The following is a 25,778-nucleotide window of genomic DNA, read 5'->3' on the forward strand; positions in this document are numbered from 1 at the left end:
TATTTATAAATATTCACACACTGTACTCACACTGCTAAGTAACAGTATTATTATTATTATTATTATATACTGTAATTATACTCACACACATACTTATACATGCATACAAACACATAGTTGAATATTTCTATATATATATATATATATATATATATATGCCCACATATATATATATGTATGTATGTATGTATGTATGTATGTATGTATGTATGTATGTATGTATGTATGTATGTATGTATGTATGTATGTATGTATGTATGTATGTATGTATGTATGTATGTATGTATGTATGTATGTATGTATGTATGTATGTATGTATGTATGTATGTATGTATGTATGTATGTATGTATGTATGTATGTATGTATGTATGTATGTATGTATGTATGTATGTATGTATGTATGTATGTATGTATGTATGTATGTATGTATGTATGTATGTATGTATGTATGTATGTATGTATGTATGTATGTATGTATGTATGTATGTATGTATGTATGTATGTATGTATGTATGTATGTATGTATGTATGTATGTATGTATGTATGTATGTATGTATGTATGTATGTATGTATGTATGTATGTATGTATGTATGTATAATTTGCTGCACATTTCTGTACATAAATATACACACATCTACCCATTCACCCAATAGTGTTATCTATTATGGATTCATGTATCTATAGTCTGTCAAAAATTACTTTGACTTTTTAAATAAAGAAATTATTGTTGTTGACCTCTGAGATCACAAATTTCAAGAAAACTGCAGGACCTTCTTTAAAGGAAGAATGAAAACCGGGGAACATTTGAAACTAATGTGTGCCCATTGCAACAGTGCAGACTGTTTGAACATCAGCTGCAGTAAATGCATTATAGTTTATCTTTATCTTCAGCCGTTCCAGACCAATTACCTCTGCATTTACTCCAGAGCCCTGACCTTCCTGCTTCTCTCAGTTTTCTGAAGTGAAATACATTAGAGGATAATGCATCGTATATGCAGCCATCACTCCTATACCTTCAAAGCCACAAATGCAATACTCCATCTGTCTTAGAACTGAACTGATCTGTGGTTTCATTTTACTTTGTGCCTCGTTTTAAGCAGGGGAAAATGGAGTAGGAGCAATGTAAATGCAGTTTTATGGTATGAAACTGTGTTTTTACATTAAATATAACAACTGTAGAATTTCATATAAGGACATCCTATATGTAATACAATTTAAATTTTCTGCACAACTATTTAATGACTAAAGTAGCAGTAGTAGTACATAATGACATTTCAATCTCTGCACACCTATATGTTGTATATTGTAATGCATATTATATGTTCAGCACACACAATCACCAGTGAGTGAAACAATAACACATTATTGCCTTAATGCATCTGTTTATCGCTTTCCCTGTGACTAGAAGCTTTAAAGTCAATATAAATATCTATCTTTAAGTCTAAATATGAAATTAGATTTTAAATATGTTAAAAGATATTTCATTTCATTTTTCTCTGCATTAGAAATAATTACTTATGGGGGTACTACTTAATTTCTTTCTGGGAAGGAATTAGATAAATCATGGCGCAATTTCTCACAAAACATCGGCCAGTGAAGACAGATATAAATCTCAGTTGGCTCACTCTTGGTTGGCCAGCTATAGTCAGAAGAGGATTGTTGCTTGATTTGGACAGATTTTGGATGAATTCATTTGGAATGGTTTGGGGTGTGATTTTTCTAAATCTTGACAAGATACGGAGCTCTTACTCCCTATATTAAATAAATGTAAAATCAACCTGCACCTCGAACCACATGAATCATTGCTCCAATCGCCAACAGGGGAGGTTCATGCTTGTGAACATGAAGCTTAGCTTGTGAGACTTCATAATGAAGCATGTTTTCTTTAGGAGCACTTGAAGGAAGGGAGAGAGGAGCTATCTCTCCTACATTTTACTATACGCCATAGTATTTTCTTGGTATTTTGTTTAATAAATATCAAGAAATATGATACCTTCTACCCTACCTTTAAATGACATGGTAGTTAACTTATCCCTGAGTAAAGTACAGACTTCACATGAGTGATTTTTCTAACATTTGAATAAATATTGCAGCTTAGTACAAATTTCTTCAAGGCTGTGATGAACTTCGCACAAAGTTTACGAACAATCTGAGAACAATGAATCACAAAAAACAAGATGTTCTTCTTTACCAAGATGTTCTTCTTTATCTTGTATCTGTTTATATTTAAAGGTCAGACCACTTTTTCATTATCATCATTATTATCAGTCTTGTTTACGTCTGTATAATCTCATTCACTACAGCATGTACTTCCAATTTCCGCGTTCTAACTATAAGACTTCTGTGTTATTTCATGCTTTTGGGCCAAACACTTACTTATTGAAAACTAAAATTCTTCATGCTACAAGTTGAATCATATTTGAAGTATTGTGAAATGATCTTGGCTTGAATCAACATTTCTTGTTTTTTCTTATCTTATTAATAATGGTTGTTATTGATTTAAAAAAAGTGAAGTAAATGATAAAGGAGTTCTTTGGCCGCACAGATAATCCAAAATTCTTTCCTCATTGAAAAATGTATGAATATGTCGACCTCTGTACAGTGAGTCACACACTGAAGAGAAGTAAAAATTACCACAATTACTTTGAGTGAATGAGGACCAAAAATAAAGTCATCCATAACACTGAAAGTACATTATTATTAGGGAACAGACGTCATTTTTTGGAAAACTAAAACCAATATTCCTCTTTATGTATTAAGCTTAACCACAGGATCTGATTTTTAAAGAGGGAGGAGGCAGGATTTAGAAATACGGACTTTTACAGACCTTGATGACATGACGATGACAACCATTACCGGTAATTAGAATCAGGTAAAAGCAGAGAAACATCTAAAACGTGCAGGACACCAGCCCACGAGGACTGGAATTGAAGACCACTGCTCTGAGCTGCTGTTATCAGAAACCATGAAAGCTATTTTATTATTATTATTTGTGTAATCAAATCAATTTTCCTTTGGGGATTAATAAAGTATTTTGAATTGAACTAATTGTGCTATTATTATTTGGTAGCTCTTGCTAGTAAAATGGGCTTTGTCTTAATACTAATAGAATATAAGTGAAGTGTCCTATGCTATGAATAAAAACAACTGTGGTAAACATTTGTGGTAATTGCTTTTAAGGCTATTAAAAACTGCAGGGTAAATCAACCATCAATTGATCTGGAAAAAAACAACCACATTCTTTAAAAACCTAAAAGAACTTGCTTTAGAAAACTAAAACCAATATTCCCCTTTATGTATTCAGGACTGATCTTATGAATTAAGGGAAGCAATTCATTTTAAATTACAGTCATGTAGAGCTACAAGCAAAACATTTGTCATTTCAAACAGTGGAGTGAGGCTATGGAACAGTCTGAGTAAGGAGCTGAAACAATGTCCAACCATCTACAGGTTCAAAAGCAAATGCAAAGAAAAGATTTTTGCCAAATACAGGGAAGAGGAGACATGAGGTAGTGATTGTGTGGGGATTCATCATAATGTGTACCGTATTTTCCGCACTATAAGGCGCACCTAAAAGCCTTCAATTTTTTCAAAAGCTGACCATGCGCCTTATAATGTGGTGCGCCTTATATATGGGTAAATATTGAGCCGCAACAGGTCTCGCAACCATAGACATGTACGTATTTTGAGCAACGAAAAACAATAAAATATATTTATTCTAATATGTCAAGATCACAATAATCTTCCAATTTAGAACTAAAATATTAAAGAACTAACACAAATAAAATACACTTCAATTAAATACTTAGTTTTTTCTTGTAATTTATTAAGGATGAAAGAGACGCATGCGGCTCCGGACCCGCGGGTTGCCGACCCTTGGTCTAATGGATGCATAACGTAACCCCAGCCTCTACTGTAGCGCCTTATAATGCGGTGCGTCTTATATGTGGAAAAAGTTTTAAAATATGTCATTCATCGAAGGTGCACCTTATAATGCGAAAAATACGGTATATAAAATGGTATATATAAATAATAATTATATTGTTTATGATAAGATGTGTATACATATGTATATATGTTGTATATGTATATTATTTATAATTGCTCTGGTATATCATTTATTTATAAAGCTCAGGTATAATATTTATAATGCTGAGGTATATTTATATTTATAATGCTGAGGTATAATATTGCAATGAAGTGTTGTACTATTTTCATAAGGTAATAACAAGTATAATTTTTTTCATAAAGTAGTAAAGCTTGCTGTAGGACCTCATACGTGTTTTACTTCCTCCTACTCCTTTTCGGGCATGAAGATTTATTTCCCTTTGATTTTGTTTAATGACTGTTTATTTATATTATTTTTTTGTTGTTTTGTGTAATTGTTGTTTTATGTATGCTCGAAATATTATTGTTGAGCTTTATTTCGAATATAGGGTTAGGGTTAGGGTTATCAGGTCCTACCCCTGAATCTTATATACATTTTTCCAAATAGCAAGAGAATCAATTAGCTTACTTATAGAACACAAAAAGCATAATATAAGTCTATATATCAACATGAATATACATCCATTTATCAACATATCCTCATATGACTATATATCCATATATATTAACAGAGATATACCCATACATAAATACTGTATGTATAATATATCACTATATGTCCATATACATACATATATATAACATGTTTATTTCCATAATATTAATCTATATATCTACACATATTAAATAAATCTATATATCTACATTTTTATTCGCCACTGTATTTTGATAAAAAAGTTTATTTATATCTTTTATCTTTTTTTAAATTGTGATATGTTTTGACTTTGTTTTAGATCTATGCTCAGGCTGTTCCAAAGTTTTACACCATAGGTAAATAAAGATTTCAATTATTCAATCAATCAATCAATCAATCAGTCTTTGAAGAGGAAAGGGGGCGGGGTTTGGGAACCCGGACGTGACGTCACTAATAAGAACCTCTCCATCTTCCGCCTCGCTGCAAAGCAAAGAAGTGAAAATCGCTGCTCGGATATCTTCACTTAGAGCTTGTTCTGGTCGCCCCGGGAGGCTGAGCCCACCCTGCTCTGCGAGGTAAACTCCACGGACTCGAATAACCGTAAAATCAGCGCGGTAGCTGCGTAAATATATGTATTTTACCCTCGCAGCCGCGCAGGGGCCTTGTTTACATGTCGATCCCCGGCCTAGAGTAGTGAGAGGCGCCGGCTCGAGGGGACTAAACGACGGGGAGGGGGCTGGTCACCTGCCGCGCTGCTGCCGGGCGTAAAAAAAAGAACTTGGAAACTTGAAAATGCAAATGTAGGGAGGTATTTGGGTCGTTTTCACGCTGCACTATCTCGCCCTGGTCTAACTTGCCCCCTCACCCCCCTAAAAAACCTGTTATCTAACCCGGGCTTAAGCCTGAATTATAGTTCTGCGTTAAATCGACGCAGAGCCTACGCCGTAGGGTACGAGGCGACGCGAGGTTCTGCGTTGGTGTAACGCGGAACCATAAATCAGCCTCCAGTCGCTGCATCACAGCCCAGCGACATGTGTGTCACCCAGTTTTGTTGCCTATTTTTAACCTGGATCGGGCGGAATGCGAGGATTCGTCTGTCGCTGGACTGGGCAAGCCTTTTCCACCAGACTTAATTTATCTCCTGGTTAATATGTGCAAAGTCACATTTCCATCCCCCACCCCCCCCGTGCCAGGAAACGCTTTTAGGTTCTTGTGTTGGACCATCGGGAACATTGAGCACGTCGATTTGAGGCAGTGGACTCTGGAGTCTCTAATAACAAATTGTACCCCCCTTTTTAATTTTATTTGTTTAAATAATAAGCCATAATTCTAAGTAGATCATCAGAAGTGTGTTATAAATTTGAATATTAAGAGTAAAGGGTAAAAAAAAAAAAAGAGAAAATGGTGGGTTTTTTTTTTTTATTTTATTGGCTTTGTCTCGAACACAACAAAATCAAATTAAAAGCATCAAAATATAAAAAAAAGCAAAACAATTTAACAGTCTCATTCAAAAATAAAACACAGCAAAACAATGTGTTCGAGAGGGAACAGGAGGAAGCAGAACGCTTATTTAGTCCTGTCCCTTCCTCACAATATCATATCATATATAACCTATAAAAATTAAATAAAATTAAAAGAGAAGAAAAGAAAGGAAAAAGACAAAATAACAAAAAATATATAAGTACAACACAAACAACCAATAGGCAATGTCAGTAATTATAATCATAATTGAACCGGTCTCCTACAATATCCGAAATTCAAGAGTCCAATCTCCCAGTCACCTCTACAATGATCCACGAACAGCCTTGAATGCCAGCAGTTATATTTGTATCGTATATAATCCAATGAACAAAATAATAATCAAAGAAATACATATGTAAAGTAAGTGTTGATCCAATATCATTTTTAAGCTTGGCTTTTGTTCATGGTAATGATCAGATCCTATTAAAACTACTTTAAATTTAAATGCCAAAACTGGTATTGTGACAAACCCCCATGGATACAGTGCTTAATTTTCTCAACAGTGATAGTCTCAGAGTAATCAATCATTGTGCGATAATAATATTGAGGCAAGGCAAGTTTATTTGTATAGCACAGTAATTCAAAGTGCTTTACATCAACATTAAAAGCGGCAACACACAATTAAACGGTAAATAACAAATGAAATGATAAGAAAATAGGGTAAATCAACTTATCAATTGATCTGGAAAAAACAACCACATTCTTTAAAAACCTAAAATAACTTATTTTTTTCGATATTAGTCAACACAAGACAAAGAGGAATATTTTTACTCTCCTTTGTGTTATGCAATATTGAAATTAGTAACAAAAAACAGTACTGCTTATGATACATTTAACTGGATGTAATTGAGAACAATTCTTTTTCAACTATATTCAAGTCAGCAAGGACAAAAGATGTTTTGGAAATGTTACCATTTGTGGTAATTGCTTTTAAGGTGAGGCAAAGCCAGTTTATTTGTATAGCACAATTCAACACAAGGTAATTCAAAGTGCTTTACATCAACATTAAAACCGACAAGACACAATTAAACAGTAAATAACAAATAGAATGATAAGAAAAGAGGCAAAATAATACAAAGCACAAGTTGTTAAAAAGTAAGGGCAGTAGAATGCAGCAGGTAAGTATTTCATTTAAGAGTACGCTTCAGTCAACAGTAATCTCATAACACAACCTCAATCATATGCTTTAACAATGCACCTTTCAATAACCATGTCTACCTCATACTGCTGAACCTTTCACTTTAAAAAAAAAATGTATGTATGTTAATAAGAGTCATTTGTCTATTTACTGTACAGTGAGTGAAATAACCGGAGTCAACTTCCCTGTCTGACATGTTCAAACTTGGCCAATAAACCTGATTCTGATTCTGACTAGTATTTTAATGCACTCCAAATATAGAGAGTTTACATGAAGCATGAAAGCGTTTTATTATTTTGTGTCATTCACAACCATACCTTTACTACATTTAGGCTTTATTTTGATTTGCAAGGGCTGTGCAATTGATTAAATTTGGTTGCTCCTTTCTTGTGAAATTGCAGTCAATTTGGATTGATTCCAAGCGAGTAGAGCTTGTTCCCGTTTTCTGTCCAGTGTTAACTTCCCAAATGTGTTAAAATCAGCCATAGTTGAGATGTTATTCGTTGTACTGAAGCGACAGCGTTTTCCGCTGATCTTCAACAAGGCAACATTCAGCCTGAACTTGTGCTTCACTGTTTGCACAGAAAAAAGAGAGATAAATAAGCTTGTAGTAAGATAGGTCTACCTGCGCAGCTCCTGCTGTGAGGCAGGGAGGAACCGTGTTGTTAATCCAGTTGAAGCCCTTGGCCTTTAGATCACGGCTGTCTATTCTTCTGGCATGCAGAGAAAACAAAGACTGCTCTTGGACTACACTTTCTTACGAAGGTTCCTGCTCATTTATGGATGAAGGTTATTGACAGATGTAGTGTTGAGCAGGGGGAGAAGTTGGCACAGAGATAACCAAACGTTTAACAACTGGCTGGTGGTATGTGTCGCTCTGCTTCAGTCCTGGCCTGCCATTATGAAAAGAGACAAGCTTAAGATGAATCTGATTTAAAGCTTATGACATATTTACACTAATCTATTTTTCTTTTCCCATTAGAAAAAATCTTGACACCATCTGTCTAATGGTCTATTTTTTCCTCCAGTGGTATGGCACCTGTGAAGGGAACAAGACATCCTCCAGACTATTTTGATCACCATAGACACTGTTTTGATTACAAGCTGTAGCTCGTTTTATAGGCGACATTGAAATTTAAGCACTGAACTCATTTGAGAGAGTACAACTCCAAATGTGAACATTATTTCATTTCATTTATTTATTTAAAGGACAATGTGCAGGCACATTAAAAAGATGGCTGCACCAGAGTTAGCCACAAGCTAATTTCCATCTGTAGTCCTTGACAAACATAAATACTACACATTAGGGTTTACAATGACAGTATTCAAATGCAAATACACAAAACAGACTACTGTACAATGTCCTGAAACCACAGTAAAAGGTTAACATTTAAAGCACCTAACTTACTAACATGGATTACAATAATTGAACCTAAAATAAGGTTGGGTCAAGATAAATAAATCAGAAAATCCAAATGCCATCAGATGGTACCCACAAGGCTCAGTTCTCTCAGTAAATGCACCATACACTTGAAAAAGTAATTTATTTGCTTTTTTTTGTTTGTTTGTTCTTCCCCCCCAAGTTCTACGCTTAACCCATTTTTGTATTTTCCCACAAGGGTACCATCTGATGGCCAAATACCCGTCCGGTATTTTCAATGAGAACAGGACTGACTATCCAAAAGCCACTTTTTGACGCCCATAGAAAAATATGGAAGTCAGCCATGTTCATTAGATTGTCCGGGAGCCCATTCCATTCCTTAATAGCTTTATATGAAAAAGCTGATTGAGAAAAGGACTTCTCAGGTCTTCGCAGAGATTTTTTTTTTTAATAAATGTGTTTGCACATTAATTTCCCTCAGCCCATCATATCAGTGAGATTTGCGAACTGTTGGTGACTGAGTTTGTGAATAATTATTAATTTTCTATGTTGAGAAGTTTCATGCTCAACGTTTAATAGAAGATTCTATCTACCATGGTTTGTTTGCTTACAGCAGAATTTAAGACAAATAACTTCATCTTATTATTGTTCCTGAAAATCAAACTGCATTCTGTATATTTGTTGCCACCTTGTTTGCAAAACATCCATGAGACTTGTTCAAAGGATCCCATGCCATTGCTGGAATTTGTTATGACACCGTAGGGCAGGGATCTTCAATTTCTGTCCCCGAGTGCCTGTGCCCTGCCTGTTGTAGATGTTTCCCTGCTTCAGCCCACCGTGATATAAATGACTGTCACTGTGTCGTTATCCGACTTGTGCAGACCTTGATGACATGACGATGACGACCATTAATTAGAATCAGGTAGAAACATCTAAAACGTGCAGGACACCAGCCCACGAGGACTGGAATTGAAGACCACTGCTCTGGGGCGCTGCTGTTATCAGAAACCATGAAAGCTATTTCATTACTATAATTATTTGTATAATCAAATCAATTTTCCTTTGGGGATTAATAAAGTATTTTGAATTGAACTAATTGTGCTATTATTATTTGGTAGCTCTTATGAATAAAATGGGCTTTGTCTTAACACTAATAGAATATAATTGAAGTAGTGCTATGAATAAAAACCACTGGATGTAATTGAGAAAAATTCTTTCCTTAGTATTTTCAAGTCTGGCACGGACAAAAGATGTGTTTGCATATGTTACGATTTGTGGTAATTGCTTTTAAGGCGATTTAAAAACTGCAGGGTATATCAATTTATCAATTGATCTGGGGAAAAAAAAACCCACATTCTTTAAAAACCTAAAATAACTTACTTTGTTCAATATTAGTCAATACAAGACAAAGAGGAATATTTTTACTCTCCTTTTGCGATATTGAAATTAGTAACTAAAAAAAAATATTGCTCATGATAATTTATACTTTATAAACCAGTACTCATGTGGATGAATGAACAACTTTGATCACTTCTCTACCTACTTTTCTTACAAAACTGTCCCTTTCAACATTCTCAGATTATTATTTTTTTTCATCTCTCTTTTCAGTGGTCAAACCTCTTTCTGAGTTTCTCTTTTTCTTCTTCTCTCTCCTCAGATTGCGCAATAACCGGCTTTCCAAATGAGTGACGGCGAGTGCGACTTCTTCTGCTTCTTCCGCTGCTGCTGAGCGCGGTTCATATGCGCCTCAGACAGACGGACAGGAAGGCAGGCTGTTCCTTCACAGTGACGCCAGCCGGAAAGGTGGTGGGGAGAAAAGAGGCTCGGAGCTTTGGTCAAGTCATTTCACCTATATTTGGACCGTTTGGATCCGACAGGTAGGCGGGTTGTCTACCTGTCCGGGTGATTGATTCGGTCGAGTGGATGTCTGTGGACATGAACAGCCAGGCGTCGGACAGTAATGAGGAAGACTTCGGGGTGAACTCTGAAGAGGAGGACGATGATGATGATGGAGGAGAAGAGGAGGAGTATCAGGTTGACATTGCATCCTATTACGAAGGAGTGGCCAGTGACGTGGAACAACAGGGTGCGGACTCCTTCGACCCGGAGGAGTACCAGTTCACCTGTCTGACGTACAAAGAGAGTCAACGGGTGCTGGCGGACGAAGTAAACGCGGTGGCTGGTGCTCTGAAAGTAAGTAGAGCTCAGTTTTCAGTCATTTAAGTTTTTGTGGCCCATTAGAAAGTAATTACCGTATTTTCTGGACTATAAGCCGCATCCGCTCTATTTAAAAAAATAAAATATATACAAGCCGCACCTGCATACAAGCCGCATCCGCTCTATTTATTAAAAAAAAAAAAAAAAAAAAAAGATATGCAAGCCGCAGATATTTATGTTGTTAGATTAGATATTTACTACATGTACAGAAGGATTTTGAACTGTAAATGATGTACATGTACCTAAATAGATCCTTTCCTAACAGTGTCTTTTAACACGGCAGCAACTTTGCTGATTAAAACGGGACAGAACCAAGAGAAAATAACCGGTATTTATTTATCTATTTAACTGTTTGAAATCTGCTTGTACCTACTTCTATCTGCTAAAGAAGAAGTAGCGTATTCTTCTTTGCATTTATTTTGTCTGAGTTTTGATTCTAATTCCGGTTAGAGCGGCCAGAGCGGTGGAAGAAAAATCCACAGAATAGCTGCACCTTTGTATAAGCTATGAAAACCTATGAAAAAAGTAGCGGTTTATAGTCCAGAAAATACGGTAAATAATTTCTGTCTAACTTGGCAGTCAAAGCCACTGAAATGTTACAAAAATCTTTAATAACTGTATATTTTCTGGTGTGAGCGTGGTGCTGTGGAGTTAGCTACCCTTCAACTGCAGGGAACACCTGCCGTTGCACGGCCTCTTCTTTCCAACCGAGTGTATGAAACAGTCTAGACAGAAGCCGTTGCACAATGGGGTAAAGAGCAGCATGAAGAGTTGATGCAGTCTTACGTCATGTGACCACCCTATCACGTTGCGATTTTAAAATCCCATTTTATGATATTGCGATATTATCGCAAATGCGATTAATCGTTCAGCCCTTCTTTTGAATGAAATATTACTAAAACACTTGTGCTTCCTTTTCTGGCAGGTTTTACCATCAGTAGCAAAACTGATCTTGGTGCATTTTCATTGGCAACTTTCACAAATTCTGGACAGGTATGTCTCTTCTGCTCCTTCACAAGTCTTTTTCATTTTCACATGAGCATTATCACTTCATTACCTCCTCGCCGTTTCTTTTAATCACACAACTTTCTCAATTTTATTCTCATTAGTCTAAATTTTTCAGCTTTACTTTTCTTTCATATAAATTGTATGACTGACACTCGTCATTCATCTGCTTACGTATACAGTAGCATGTTCATTTAATTAATCCGTGATGACATTATGTTTATTAATTTATCAGTAATTTGACTATTTACCTTCTTCCCTTCTTCACATGTTCTCACAGATATAAGTCCAACTCCTCTCTGCTCATGTCTGATGCTATGGTGCAGCCCAGCACCGCCTGCAGATTAGTCACTGTGAGTACTTCTGTCTTTTAGCTGGTTATTCACTTCTGTATTCATATTATGGAGTTATGGAAAGGTGACACCAAACTTGAAGGCAGCAGATAATTCACCATTACTGAAACAGTTGTTGATTACATGGTTTTCACCGTTTATATAGCAATAGTAAATGTATTCCCCACTAAAGTCAATTTAAGAGAAAGAGTTTTCGTTTACATGATTTCAGCAAAGTTGTGGCAAATCAACGTAGCATCTGATAGACTGTAGCATGAACAGCATGAACAATGCAGGGTAACTCAAGATTTGGTTTGGTTTTAAGTACTGACAATATTAGATAATTATTTACAGCAAAGCAAGAATTAATATTTCTGCTTGTATATTTAAAAAGTGCTACATTCATTAGTGACTGTAGCAAAGGAATTAAAATGCATTGACCTGCTTTATCAAAAATCTATTTTTAGCTTGCAGATTATTATTACTTTTTTCCCCTTATGGTTCATCTTGATGTCTCATACCGACTGTGACACATCAAGCATCTGCTAGTGCGCTCATGATTTCCATGTTTATATTTTTCAGGCCCCTCAGTCCTTCCAGTGTGGTGTGTGTCTACAGGTCGTAAGGAAAGAGTCCTTGCTGGCATTGCCCTGTCAGCACTACTTCTGCAAAGCATGCTGGGAGCAGCACTGCACCGTACTGGTCAAAGATGGCCTGGGAGTTGGTGAGTGTTGTACAATCTGTCTTTTGTGCTCTCGCTAGTCATCAAAGCTGGTATTAGAGTGGGTGAGTCACAGTGTTTTTGATCACAGCACCCAAGGGCCTCCTTGTGTTTCTTTATATCTGCACTTTGTGTATTCATCTGCTGATGTGTGTGTATTTTGAGTTTGTCCACTCCTCTAAACTTTATCTATCGTTGCCAGAGCAGCAGAATATGTAATTTGAGTCTATATATACATTTTTTTTTTTCTTTTATAATAAGCAGAAACCACTGCTCGTCCTGGATGTTTGTGTCCAGATTGATTACTTTCCACAGGCTCCTATATGTGTTTTAAAATCTGAGAGTCGAAGAAAGACTTTGGAGATAATGGAGGTTTTATAATCCCATTTGGTATTAAGTTTACTGAGCAGGCTCTTGCTGCAGCCTCATGATTATCAGTGTGTCTGTGAAAGAGTGTGGCTGTGTCAGCAGGACAGCAGATGGGTGTGTGGGTGTGTATGGATGCTTTCTAAGTTGCTGTACAATGTACTGTATGCATGTGGTAAAGTATATACAGACTCAATGGGATTTCTTTTTTCCAGTATGCTTTTGTAAATTGTCTGCAGTAGACGGCGGTCACAGCATTCCCAGTGTGGAGAATCACTGAGGAATTCTGGTGTGGGAGCTGGGTTACAACCCGTTCAGAATGAAGACCATGGAGAAGTGTATTTCAACACATGAAAACAGCTCAAACATCATAAATGTCCTTGCAGTTTGAACAAATGCTGTATCAAAAAGCATTTACGCTGCATCGCTTTTGCACCAGTTTTATTGACTTTGTCACTACGTTTTCATTCACCACAGAATATCTGTTACCACACAGTCCCAGGGTCATGTAGTGCAGAAGCGACGTGGGGTAAAAATACACAATATAGCATTCACTGGAACCACCATGAACTGTCAGAGGGTTCAGTTGTTTAACATCAAACTAGGGCTGGGCGATATGGACCAAAAGTCATATCTCAATATTTTCTAGCTGAATGGCGATACTCGATATATATCGATATTTTTTCTGTGCCATAATTGGGGTTTCCCCCAAAGCATTATAGCATAGCATCTCTGTTAGCTTCATTTTTTTCTGAGGCAAACCCTTGAAAAAAAGTCAGTTTTAATACAAAGCCTCGTGCCAAATGTCACACAGGTACATTTATTAACAGAGGTCTGCACAATATCAAAATGTATAAAAGAAATGAAATAAAAATAAACTGCCTGCATATATAGAATAAAAATGCTTCTTGAATAAAATAAAACAAATATCCCTTTCCTGCATAACAATTAAATTTAAATACACTGTGCAATTAATACAATGTAGACAGTAACAGGCAGACTTTTCCACTGAGGTTGACAGTTGTGCAAATAACAAAACATTCGTGCAAATCTCAAATAAAACATTCAAGTCAGTTTGTCACAAAATAAGCTATATCAAATCAATAAAAAAAAATGTAATCGATATAAACGATATTGTCTCGTACCATATCACGTTTGAAAATATATCGATATATATTAAAATCTCGATATATCGCCCAGCCCTACGTCAAACGACACTTCCCTGTTGTCAAAATTCTGGGAATCTCTTAGCTGAGCCCTTGGCATGAATTTCCCACTGATTTGGTGAACTGTGACTGCCGTGTACTGCTGTTAAGACACCGTTATCTCGTTCACACAATGTTGCTTTAAAAAAAGAAGCTTTAAGTTGTTTGTGGGTGCTTTTGTAGTGCGGTGTGTGTGTGTGTGTGTGTGAGCGCATGGGATGGCGTTGTGTATCCCTGTACTACATAACGGCTTCTCTGATAATGTCAGACCACGTTGCACAATCGGAGTCTGATAAGTTTGACTCTATCGGCTGCACCAAGGACATATTTATGATAATAGATGACCCCAGTCCAGTTTTCGGGCCAGTGTAACACTTTAAAATTAGTTCACTTAAGTCAAGGCAAGTCAAGGCAAGTTTATTTGTATAGCACAATTCAACACAAGGTAATTCAAAATGCTTTAGATCAACATTAAAAGCAGCAAGACACAATAAATCAGTAAATAAAATGATGAGAAAAGAGGTAAAATAATAAAAAGCCCAAGTTGTTAAAAAGTAAGGGCAGTAGAGTACAGCAGGTAAGTATTTAATTTAAGAGTATGCTTCAGTAAACGGTAATGTTTTTTGCCCTGATTTAAAGGAGCTGACAGTTTGAGCAGATCTCAGGTCTACAGGTCAACATGGTCAAACATGATGCATGTCCGTACAGCATTACTCACAGATAAACTTGCCTTATGTCAGTGTCCCACGGTGATTTGTGACAACAACGTTCTGACTTGAGTGGAGTCTAACTCTGTTGACAACACTTGTGAGTCACCACTTCTCATAAGTACATTGTGTTTGTTTAGGTATCTCATGTATGGCTCAGGACTGCTCCCTGCAGATGCCAGAGGACTTTGTCCTGCCACTGCTGCCGGCAGAGGAGCTGAAAGACAAATACAGACGCTACCTCTTCAGAGACTATGTCGAGGTATGGGACTTGCAGATGCTGTCAAGGTCTTTATTTTGAATTGAATTTTTTTTAATTGAATTTTTATTTCGAACATGTATATAAAATAAAAGTTAAAAAAAAAATAACATTTACATCTTCATATAAACGTATGTTCGAAAAAAGGAGTAGGATGAAGTGTACACTTTTTCCTAATTCCTACCCCTTTACAACACTATGGATTTACATTATTGCTATTATTATATCTACACAATATCCATATAAATAATTAATATAAATACTCCGTAAACATGCCTATTATTACATAATTATCCATATAAGTATATAGACAATATAAATATTGCATAAATATTATATCAATATCTAGAAAATACAACTATTATATACATCTATATAAATATACACTATATAAACTACATAAATATCCCTATAAATATATATATGCTACATACCCAATACATATATAACATACATTACATAATTTCAACTATCTCTCTCAACAGATAATATATACTACATAAATATCTAAACATATCTTATGCAAGAATAATATAGCAAGAATAATATACCATTTTTCCCCACCTTATTTGTTTTCTCACACTCCCCGTCAACCCATTTCCTCTTCCATATACCTGTTTATAAATAATTTTTTGTATTTCTTTTTAAACAGACTTTATGGTTCACAAATGATGGAGAAGCAATGAGAACAAACTCAAAGCTCATGTTTATTGTGAAATATTGAATCTTTAAATTAAAGCTAATAGCCAATATTCTCTTAAAGCAGTCCTGACTTTCCATCTCGCCATCTATTTATCTTATTAAATGCAAATTTCCTTCTTCTGAATTTACTTGACTAACATTGATGGATGTTTATTTGTTTATTTTATTTCTCAGGTTCTGATTAATAGCTGCAATAAATGTCAATTCAAATGGGGATTGTTGTGCTGGGAACATTAAATTTATAAATGCCTCTTCCCAGAAATGGTCACGTTAGGACTGAATATCTTTTAACATAACAGTTAAGTTCTCCAGGCTTTTTTTTATTCGTTTGTAGCACTGATCCTCCTGGTTTAATTTACAGGAGCACCAGCACAGCATTTAGGAGAACCTCTTAAATCAACACTTATTTTTTCTGTAATTTCATTATCTACAAATGAGTAATTTAGTACTATTATAGAAGATTTACAGAAAATTGTCTTATTTCTTTCTCTCTTTCCTGTTTCCAGTCTTCACATTTATGTTTAAGGGTTAATGACACCTTCATTTAAAGCTGTTTAACACCTCTGTTCTCTAAATTGTAAATTCATTACCAAGTAAGTTATATCTAATTCATTTTAGATGGCTTAAAAAACTGATCGGTTGAGTCGTATGCCATTTTCAGATAATTGATTACCAGCGTCACTTTCTAATAAATACAATCATAGTGTCTTATTTTTTTTTCTTCCTTTTTTCATTTCACTTGACCTACATTTCTTTTTCTTTCTTTGTTTTTGACAGTCAAGCGTTTCTCGTGAATATTGTGAAATCAGCTTTTCACCACATGGTTAAATACACTGAATACCATTGTGGATTTCCATCTCCTCTGCAAACTGATTGGTTGATTTCAGCCTTGAAATTGCCGCTGGCCGATGCGCTGCAGTTCGTCACAGTTTTTGTTCATCCGTAGTAAATTATTTCTGCTGGCGTTGCACTTTGCTTCATGTGGAAATTTTATGGTTGAGTAGGCAAACTACTCCAGTTATTGTTGGGTCGCACTGAGATTGATGCGTGGAATACTCAGCTCTTTCTTCTTTATAATTTATTTAACATTCACCTTTATTTGTATAGTGCTGATTCCCAGCATCTTACAGAGAAATCAAGTTCAATCCAGTCAAGGAAAATACAGTTCAGTTATATTTCAACTGAATCGGATTGTAAATCCAAGTTAATCCAATTAATTCCAGTAGAGTTCCGATTCAGTTCATATAATACACGTTAATTTAATAAACAGCTTATCTGAGGAACCAAACAGGTTGCATTAAATCTTCACTTCAGTACATCCATCATCTTGAGCAAGCGCCAGGCAACGGTGGAGAGGAAAACCACGTGAATAGCAGGGTTTTAAAAACACACGGACACAGATTAAGCCAGGGATATCTGTCTATGGGACTCATAAGTGAACAATGTTAATTGCAATAATGGCGTATAAATAAAGAAGGCACGGAGGTTTTTTGTGAAGAAAAGAGCCGAGTGTATCGTGGAAGGATCTCCAGTAGTCGTGGTTAATAAAAGCACAACTAAAGGCATTGTTCAGGATACTTGAGCTAGCCGTAACCATGAGCCTAACTAAGAACTGCTTGTCCAGATCACCTGATTCTTCTCCTCATGTGATTTGTCCTCGTCTGTTGCAACACTGGAAGGTCTGAATTTAAAGGTTGGAAAAAAGAACTCATGGTTCCAACGGCTGAGCAAATCATGAAAGACAGCAAGCTGACTGTCTGTTGACCGAACACGGATAAATAACCGCAGGCATACTCCTCCCATCCAACGTTGCTGATGTTTGCAGTACATGTGACAAACATGGTATAACTGCTCCCTTTAAATTAAAAAGAAATCATCTGAATTAGAGGAAGGGATTTTGCTCAAAAGTGGCAAAGATGGTCTACATTTAAGGTCAAATCTCAGCCATGCCCTTAAAGAAGGGAAAGAAAAGAATGTCAAAATATTACATCTCCCCCAGGAAGTTATGTTATGATTGTTACCATAATTTTTTTTATTATTATTTATTTATTTTTTCTCTTTCCTTTTTGTGTAACTTGAAAAAGACAAAATAAAAATAAATCCTCTTGCAAATTTAAATATAAAATGTAGCCCCACTACTTTAACAAAAAATTAAATATAGCAAAAAGCCACTAAATTAATTTCCCTTTTGGTATAAAGAAAATATTTTTGAATTAAATTCAATTCAATTTAAAATGGAGCCCTGCATTTTTGAGGAAATGATTAGTCCATGTTTATGTATATCATTTTTTTCTTGCATACAGTTAATTTTTCTTTCTTAACTTGCAGAGTCACTTCCAGTTGCAGTTGTGTCCGGGTGCAGACTGTCCCATTGTGATCAAGGTGCAGGAGCCCCGTGCACGCAGAGTGCAGTGTAGCCGCTGCGGGGAAGTCTTCTGGTAAGACACACTCACACTCCTGTACAAACGTTCATGTGGTATTAACGGGTGTCTGCATGAAACCAAAAGAAGCCGGGCTTGTTTCCACGGTGGAATTTGCAAATGATTTAATTGGAAATGATGCAAACAGAACGAAACACTTTCAATTGAGTCCATTGATGCCCTAAAGGGATGTCTGTTATTTTTTTCAGGTGTTTATTTAAAAAAAAAAAAAAAAGTTTTCAGAGATGTATTGTTTCTGTTTCTCCCTCAGTTTTAAATGCCGTCAGATGTATCACGCACCCACAGACTGTGCAACAATTCGGAAATGGCTGACCAAATGTGCAGACGACTCAGAGACGGCAAACTACATCAGCGCACACACTAAAGATGTAAGATGCCTGCATTCGGAAACACACACACTGTAACCTTTCAGTTTGAACATCTACACTTTAGTCTCTTTATAAGATACCTTTGACAACTTTCTGGAATTTAATCACAACTGTGTTGCACAGATGTAAATTAAGATCTGTTCATTTCTCCTACAGTGTCCGAAGTGCAATATTTGCATTGAGAAGAACGGAGGGTGCAATCACATGGTAAGAGCTGACGAATCACACACACGCTGAAGTCCTCAACTTGAATTGTCTAGAATTTTCTCAGCTCAACCGTGAATGACCACATGTGTTAACTATTCATTATATTGAATCTCAGGGTATATCTGTGTTACTCCAGTTAAATGCACTACTGAAGGGTTTTGTAAGAAACATTTACCTGCTGAATAGTTGAGACCGTTTCAGCTTGCATGGTTTTTAGAGCAGCTCTCCAGTTAATTAATTTGACTTCCTACTGTGTGTTTGTTTCAGCAATGCTCCAAGTGTAAACACGGTAAGTTGATTCCCTCCTTTACACCATACAGCCGTAAATCATACAAAAGATTGTCAGCAATGACTGCGTTTACATGCAGTCAATAACCCTTTTAAAACCCGAATATTGGCAATAACCTGAATTTGCACGGCCATGTAAACACCAATAACCCCTTTGAATAACCCGAATTTGCTCATATTCCGGTTTTTAAAAACTCGAATATGAGCCCTGGGTTACTCCCTTTAAAACCCGAATATTCGGTCATGTAAACACCAAACGGAATATCCCGATCAAAGGGAACATGAATTTGTTTTCTGCACATGCTCTGTTCGCAAGGAATCCTGGTCTTTTGAGTCCAGGAAGTTCTTATAAGCACGGGGAAACGCAAGACCACGCCACACTTTTGGAGTGAGGAGGAGACTAATCACTTCATAAATGTAATGAAGGATATGAACATTTTGGCATTTGTAGACGATAGAAAGTACCGGGATAGCGAAAGTTACAAGAAGGTGAGAGAAAAGTTGCGTGAAGCAGCATTTGTTTTGAATTTGGATACAGGAAGAAGAAGCGGAAATGACGGGAATTACGTCATCACGTCCTCCGTGCGTCGCTGGTTTGATCCAGATATCCCGAATGATTAATTACCATGTAAACAGGGATAACCCTGTTTGCTCACGCATGGAAACGGAATATTCCGAATGTTTCAGTAACCGGAATATTAGCAATAACCCGAGTTTTGACTGCGTGTAAACGTAGTCAGTTGTAATTACAAGAAAAGAAGGAATGACTTTGAGAAGTTCAGTACATAGTTTGATCCTTTGTTAAAGTAGGAGTCTCTTTCTCTTGTACATACTCTTTCTAACAGTGTACAGACTTTTTAAGGAGTGTTTGTTCAATTTCAAAATTTCATATGAAATACTGAGGCTACAAATGAGTTTTTACTCCATCCATGCCCATTCGTTCCATACGTCACCAACTTCCTCTTTGTTCAATTAGCTACAATTATACACCTTGTGAAACAGAAATGTATTACGTTATCATCACCATCAACACTTTCATATGATCCAGCTTGGTTTGCTGAAGTGGCCCAGGGCACAAGTTGTAGTATCAGTTGTCAGTTGTGGTATTACACAGAAACCGTAAACATGTTTGTGACGGTGCACACATGCATGCACAGTCCATAAAGGTGTGTTCTGTTTCTCCTCAGACTTCTGCTGGATGTGTCTTGGAGACTGGAAGACTCATGGCAGTGAATACTACGAGTGCAGTCGCTACAAGGAAAACCCTGATATAGTCAACCAGAGCCAGCAGGCTCAGGCCAGAGAGGCCCTCAAGAAATACCTCTTCTACTTTGAGAGGGTGAGTCTTGTCTCTAACAAAAACACTCCGTGTAAAATTATTGAAATCTGTGGAAGGAGCCTTAGTAAAATTAAGAATTATTCCGTTTACACTGTAAATTTACAGCTCACAAACATTAGCTTATGAAGTTGATACTTTACGTCCCTCCATTCAGAGGTTTTAGTACCAGAATAGCTCTTTGGGGGGAAAAAAGTAACATTGCTTATTGTTTAAATGAGGTCTATGTCCCTGGACTACTTGTCTGTTATCTTCCTTTATCTTTTATTTATGCTTATTTGCACTTTTATGCCCTTTTTTTCTTTCAAGTGGGAGAATCACAACAAGTCTTTGCAGTTGGAGGCTCAGACATACCAGAGGATCCAAGAGAAGATCCAGGAGAGGGTAATGAACAATTTGGGAACCTGGATCGACTGGCAGTACCTGCATAATGCTGCAAAGCTCCTGGCTAAGGTACTGGGCCAACGTCAGCTACACATGACCCACCATGAAGTAAAAAGAGAACAAATAGACCTGCAAACTAGTCACTTGTCTACGACATTTTGCCAATTTGAATCCAAATGTCATTTACGGGAATCATGTAGAGCCGAAGAGCATCTTCTCAAGGACACGCCTGTGGTGGAATGCAAAAAAACCCATGCAAGTCTTTCGGCCAATCACAATCAAGATAAGGACATTGCTTTGTTCCCGTTATATGGTGGAATGAAGGCAGTTTTTCATGCTACGTAACATTAATTCAACCAGACCTAACTAGTTAGTTTTGATGCAAGTGTCCAACATGCTGTCAAACTTAAAGTTAAGTAGCTAAACAAAAAGTTGCTAAACAGTTTAGCAACGTCTTACGTGAGCATGTTTTTGCAAAGGTGCTCTCCAATACAATTAACGTGAGTGGCATTTTGATTAAAACGGCGAATGATGCTGACAAGCGACACTAGTTTGCAGGCACGCTACAGGTATATTTAATGGTTGTTTTTATTGAGCATTTATTTTAGAAAATTGGCATACATTTGAACCACAAAACTGAATTTTAAATAGATTATTAAATGTTGATTCATATCTGTGAAACAGCCACATATCAGCTCAGAATAGAAACTCACACATGGATCACAGAATGTACTTAGCTCACCAGCATTGATTTGATTTGTGTCACTTTTTTCTAATAATAGTTTTAGTTCTAATAATCATTTTTTCTGACAGAAAACTCTTGAATGGGGGATTTGTCCTGTAATAATTATGACTTTTATATACTTTTAATGCATAAAGATGCCAATAAATTGGTGGCTTTCCTAATTTTGACCACATCTAAATGTTTCAAACTTCCCCAAGTCTGTGTAGTGACATGAGTGATTCTCTTCTTTGTTTCCAGTGTCGCTACACACTTCAATATACCTATCCTTACGCCTATTACATGGAGTCTGGTCCACGTAAGAAACTGGTGAGGGCGAGAAAAGAAACAAACCTTATTTCCTTGGTACCGTGATTTTTATCTTATTTTATATGCACTTAACTCTGTACATGACCTTCTTCGCACCTTTTTATTCCTGAAAACAACTTTTGATGCACAAATCTTGGTTGTTTCAGTGGGTTTTTGCTGTTTGTTCCAATTGTTATTCTTTGTCCTTTTCAGTTTGAGTACCAACAGGCACAACTGGAAGCAGAGATTGAAAACCTGTCGTGGAAGGTGGAGCGGGCCGACAGCTATGAGAAGGCAGTAGTGGGAGGCGAGGGGGAGCTCAGCGCCAGCGACAGAGGGGTAAGAGAGCAGGCAGAAAGAAAGGCCGAGAGGGAAAGAGGAAATTTTCTCCTGAATTCAAATAAAGACAATTATAAGAATTAGGGCTGGGCGATTATGGACCAAAAGTCATATCTCGATATTTTCTAGCTGAATGGCGATACTCGATATATGTCGATATTTTTTCTGTGCCATAATTGGGGTTTTCCCCAAAGCATTATAGCATCTCTGTTAGCATCTCTGTTAGCTTCATTTTCTTCTGAGGCAAACCTTTAAAAAAACAGTCAGTTTTAATACAATGCCTCGTGCGAAATGTCAAATACCTTATTATTAACAGAGGTCTGCACAATATCAAAATGTATAAAACAAATGAAATAAAAATAAACTGCCTGCATATATACAATAAAAATGCTTCTTGAATAAAATAAAACAAATATCCCTTTCCTGCATAACAATTAAATTAAAATACACTGCAATTAATACAATGTAGACAGTAACAGGCAGACTTTTCCACTGAGGTTGACAGTTGTGCAAATAACTAAACATTTGTGCAAATCTCAAATAAAACATTCAAGTCAACTTGTCACAAAAAAAGCTATATCAAAATCATAAAAAAAAAAAAAAAATCGATATAAATGATATTGTCTCGTACCATAACGCGTTTGAAAATATATCGATATACAAATCTCGATATATCGCCCAGCCCTAATAGGAATGTATAATTTGCATGGGAGTTTCTTGTTGAATATTATTACGTTGTGCATTGTATTTATTTATTGTTCAAATTTCTCTTGTAGGATCTGGAGAACCAGATGCACATCGCTGAGCAGAGGCGGCGTACACTGCTGAAGGATTTCCACGACACTTGAGGCTCCAATCACGACTGCGAAGCACCAGCATCTCCCTCCTTCCTTTCTTCCTTGCCTACTACCTTCACTTCCTTCCACGACCATCCCTCGGTGCAGCCATACTGGCCCATCTCTTTGCTTCTTCACTCTCGCCCATTTGCTTTTTTGACCTTTCCCTCGTCTCACTCATGAAGCTGCAGGGTTACAGAATGTCATGATTATATCGTTCCCTCCTTGTTTCATCGTCGCCTCATTTACATGTTTTGGGTTTTAAAGCATCACTCTCATTGTGGTTACACTTGTTTCAGCTTTTCAGATCTGATCGTGTAGGTCAAAGTTTGAAGTCTTGCATCTGAAAAAAAGAGTGCGTTTTCCTTGGATTTCATAGGCTGATATAAGCAATTTAAAAGTATCAGTTTGCCTCATTGAGACTTTGAGAATCAGATGTTATTTATTCTTTGAAGTTACCCTTGACAGGGCACTTATCCTATGAAGAAAAACATCTGGAGGGTAAAACTAATGAGGATGGAGAAGCTTGTGGTATTAAGTAGATGTGGGAGATTTCTTTAAGGAGATTGTGATGACAGCATGGAATTGAGACTGCATTTCTTTCCATCTCCTGTGCTGCAAAAGATTTATGGGAATTAATAAAATAATTGCCACAGAGGTGGAATAGTTGTTTTTTTGAAGGTTGTTTGAAGATATTTGCTTAGAGCAGCTGTTGCAGATCTTGATCTGTGGCAGCAAAGTGATATTTGTAAATGAGGGATGCTCGTCACTGATACAGCGCCGGCTCTGTTTTTATGAACTATCAACCAGACCAGGCACAGTTTAACATAATTACAACATTATTAGAGTATGGAGATCATTCAAGTAAAAGCTGTTTGTTCTGTTTTTAATATATAACCAGGTATAGAAATGGATCTGATGTATTTGCTGTTAAAAATGGTGACCTCATAGTCCCTTATACTCCTCGTCATTAAACCAAAAGTAAATTAGTTATCCTTCCTTCCTTCCTGATCCTGTATGGAAGAGTTAAAAAGTAGGATGAATGTGTGTTTGTTGAGATGGCAGCTGCTTTAGGTTTGGTTGCTGCTGTTTTACAGCAACAACTTGTCCCTTTGCTTAGTGTCCGGCCAGACCTGGAGGCGCTCCTGCAACTGCTTGCAGCAAATTATCATTTAAGGCTAAAGTAAAACTACTGAACTGGTCTTGTTTCTTTGTTTTGGTCCGATACTGATATAGCTGCTCGGTTGTGTTGAGCTAACGCAGATCCAAGCCCGACTGAGCCTTGTCGATTTTGAAATCCGACATTGGCGCCTCCACTGATCAGACGATGAAGTTGTTTTTGATGCAGCAAGTGTAATCCCATCCATTCACACAGCACAGCCCCCCCCACTGACATCGGCATGGCATGTACACGCCAACACACGTGCCCAAACACTCCACAGCAGAAAACAAGTGTTAACTGTTAATTTGTTTCATCCCTCCATCTTGTGTGTCTCCATCTTTTTTTTTTTTTTTGGCTCCTTGTTTTCTCTTTTCCTCAAGCTTATATCGTTCACTTTTCTTCTGGAAAATGGCTGTTGATAGATCATTTCAAAAAAAAAAGAAAAAAAAACAAGAAAAATTCCCCAAAAAAAGCTGTAATTTTCAATGGTTGTACATTAATACAGAAATAGAGTTACTGAGAGTTTTTAAAACTGGGCCCTGTCTCTTGTGTGTTGATTTTATATATGTACATTCATACGAAGACTGATCAAACACGCACCTACTCATGTCAGAACTGTTCCTGCATTTCACGCAGCATGGAGAGTTCAATCAAGTAATTTGTAAGAAGAAAGAATTGGAAAAAGGTTTTATTTATAATCGGTGGATTTCCTAAAAACCTGAACTTGAACATCAGATAATATTGCCCATAGTTTTATTTATTTATTTTCTTTTGAAGGGCCAGAGCTTCAATTATTATTGGCTCCTGACTTTGAAACATTGACAGAACGCAGTTCGTTCAAAGACCCTTCAGTGCTGTCTGGAGATGACTTTGTAATTTGAGATTAATTTTGTCACAACTGGTGGAAGTTCTTCAGACGTTTGTTTTCCCATCATTATTATCCAATTCAATTTTAAGTCTTTATTTCAAATATGGTAGGTTAAAGAAACAGACATGCTTTAACATACTTGTAGAGGCCAAAGAACAGTTCATAGTTTTTAACTGTTAACATAATTTAAAATGTGTTACATAAGTTCATGATATATAATTTCATATACATTGTGTTAAAAAGATACATTATTTAATTTAGGATTACATAGAGTAGTTAAAAGTACCGTATACAAGGATTCATGTGTTTATGTGATTTGGAATTAATTGATAAAAGGTGTACTTGCCCTTTTAAGAGTTACCTTCACACCTGCCATTGATTGCCTGGTGTGGAGGAAGGAGATTCAGTCAGAGCTTGAGAGCCGTGGAAGCAAACAGTTT

The 25,778-nt window shown here is 36.5% G+C and overlaps 1 protein-coding gene across 2 annotated transcripts; it reads left to right on the forward strand.

Annotated features, from left to right (window-relative positions):
- Positions 1-4,978: 4,978 nt before the first annotated feature.
- arih2 (ariadne homolog 2 (Drosophila)) lies at positions 4,979-25,006 on the forward strand. Of its 2 annotated transcripts, none has more exons than XM_061736714.1 (15): positions 4,979-5,100; positions 10,223-10,758; positions 11,708-11,775; positions 12,068-12,140; positions 12,702-12,843; positions 15,259-15,380; positions 18,408-18,517; positions 18,771-18,888; positions 19,045-19,095; positions 19,363-19,384; positions 20,571-20,722; positions 21,029-21,172; positions 22,086-22,190; positions 22,347-22,472; positions 23,249-25,006. In XM_061736714.1, the coding sequence occupies exons 2-15, from the start codon at positions 10,489-10,491 to the stop codon at positions 23,318-23,320; spliced, it is 1,575 nt and encodes a 524-aa protein (XP_061592698.1). In that variant the 5' UTR covers positions 4,979-5,100; positions 10,223-10,488; the 3' UTR covers positions 23,321-25,006. The 2 variants fall into 2 exon arrangements, with proteins under 2 accessions (XP_061592698.1, XP_061592699.1); XM_061736715.1 differs by having other exon boundaries at positions 22,086-22,154.
- Positions 25,007-25,778: the final 772 nt, after the last annotated feature.

Source organism: Cololabis saira, chromosome 12 (genome assembly GCF_033807715.1).
Source record: "Cololabis saira isolate AMF1-May2022 chromosome 12, fColSai1.1, whole genome shotgun sequence".
NCBI lineage: Eukaryota > Metazoa > Chordata > Actinopteri > Beloniformes > Belonidae > Cololabis > Cololabis saira.

Coding starts and splice junctions, on each gene's coding strand:
- arih2 (XM_061736714.1), top strand. CDS start 10,489: ATGTCTGTGGACATGAACAGCCAGGCGTCGGACAGTAATGAGGAAGAC. Junction 11,776..12,067: donor CTTTCACAAATTCTGGACAG/GTATGTCTCTTC, acceptor ATGTTCTCACAG/ATATAAGTCCAACTCCTCTC. Junction 19,385..20,570: donor ATGCTCCAAGTGTAAACACG/GTAAGTTGATTC, acceptor GTTTCTCCTCAG/ACTTCTGCTGGATGTGTCTT.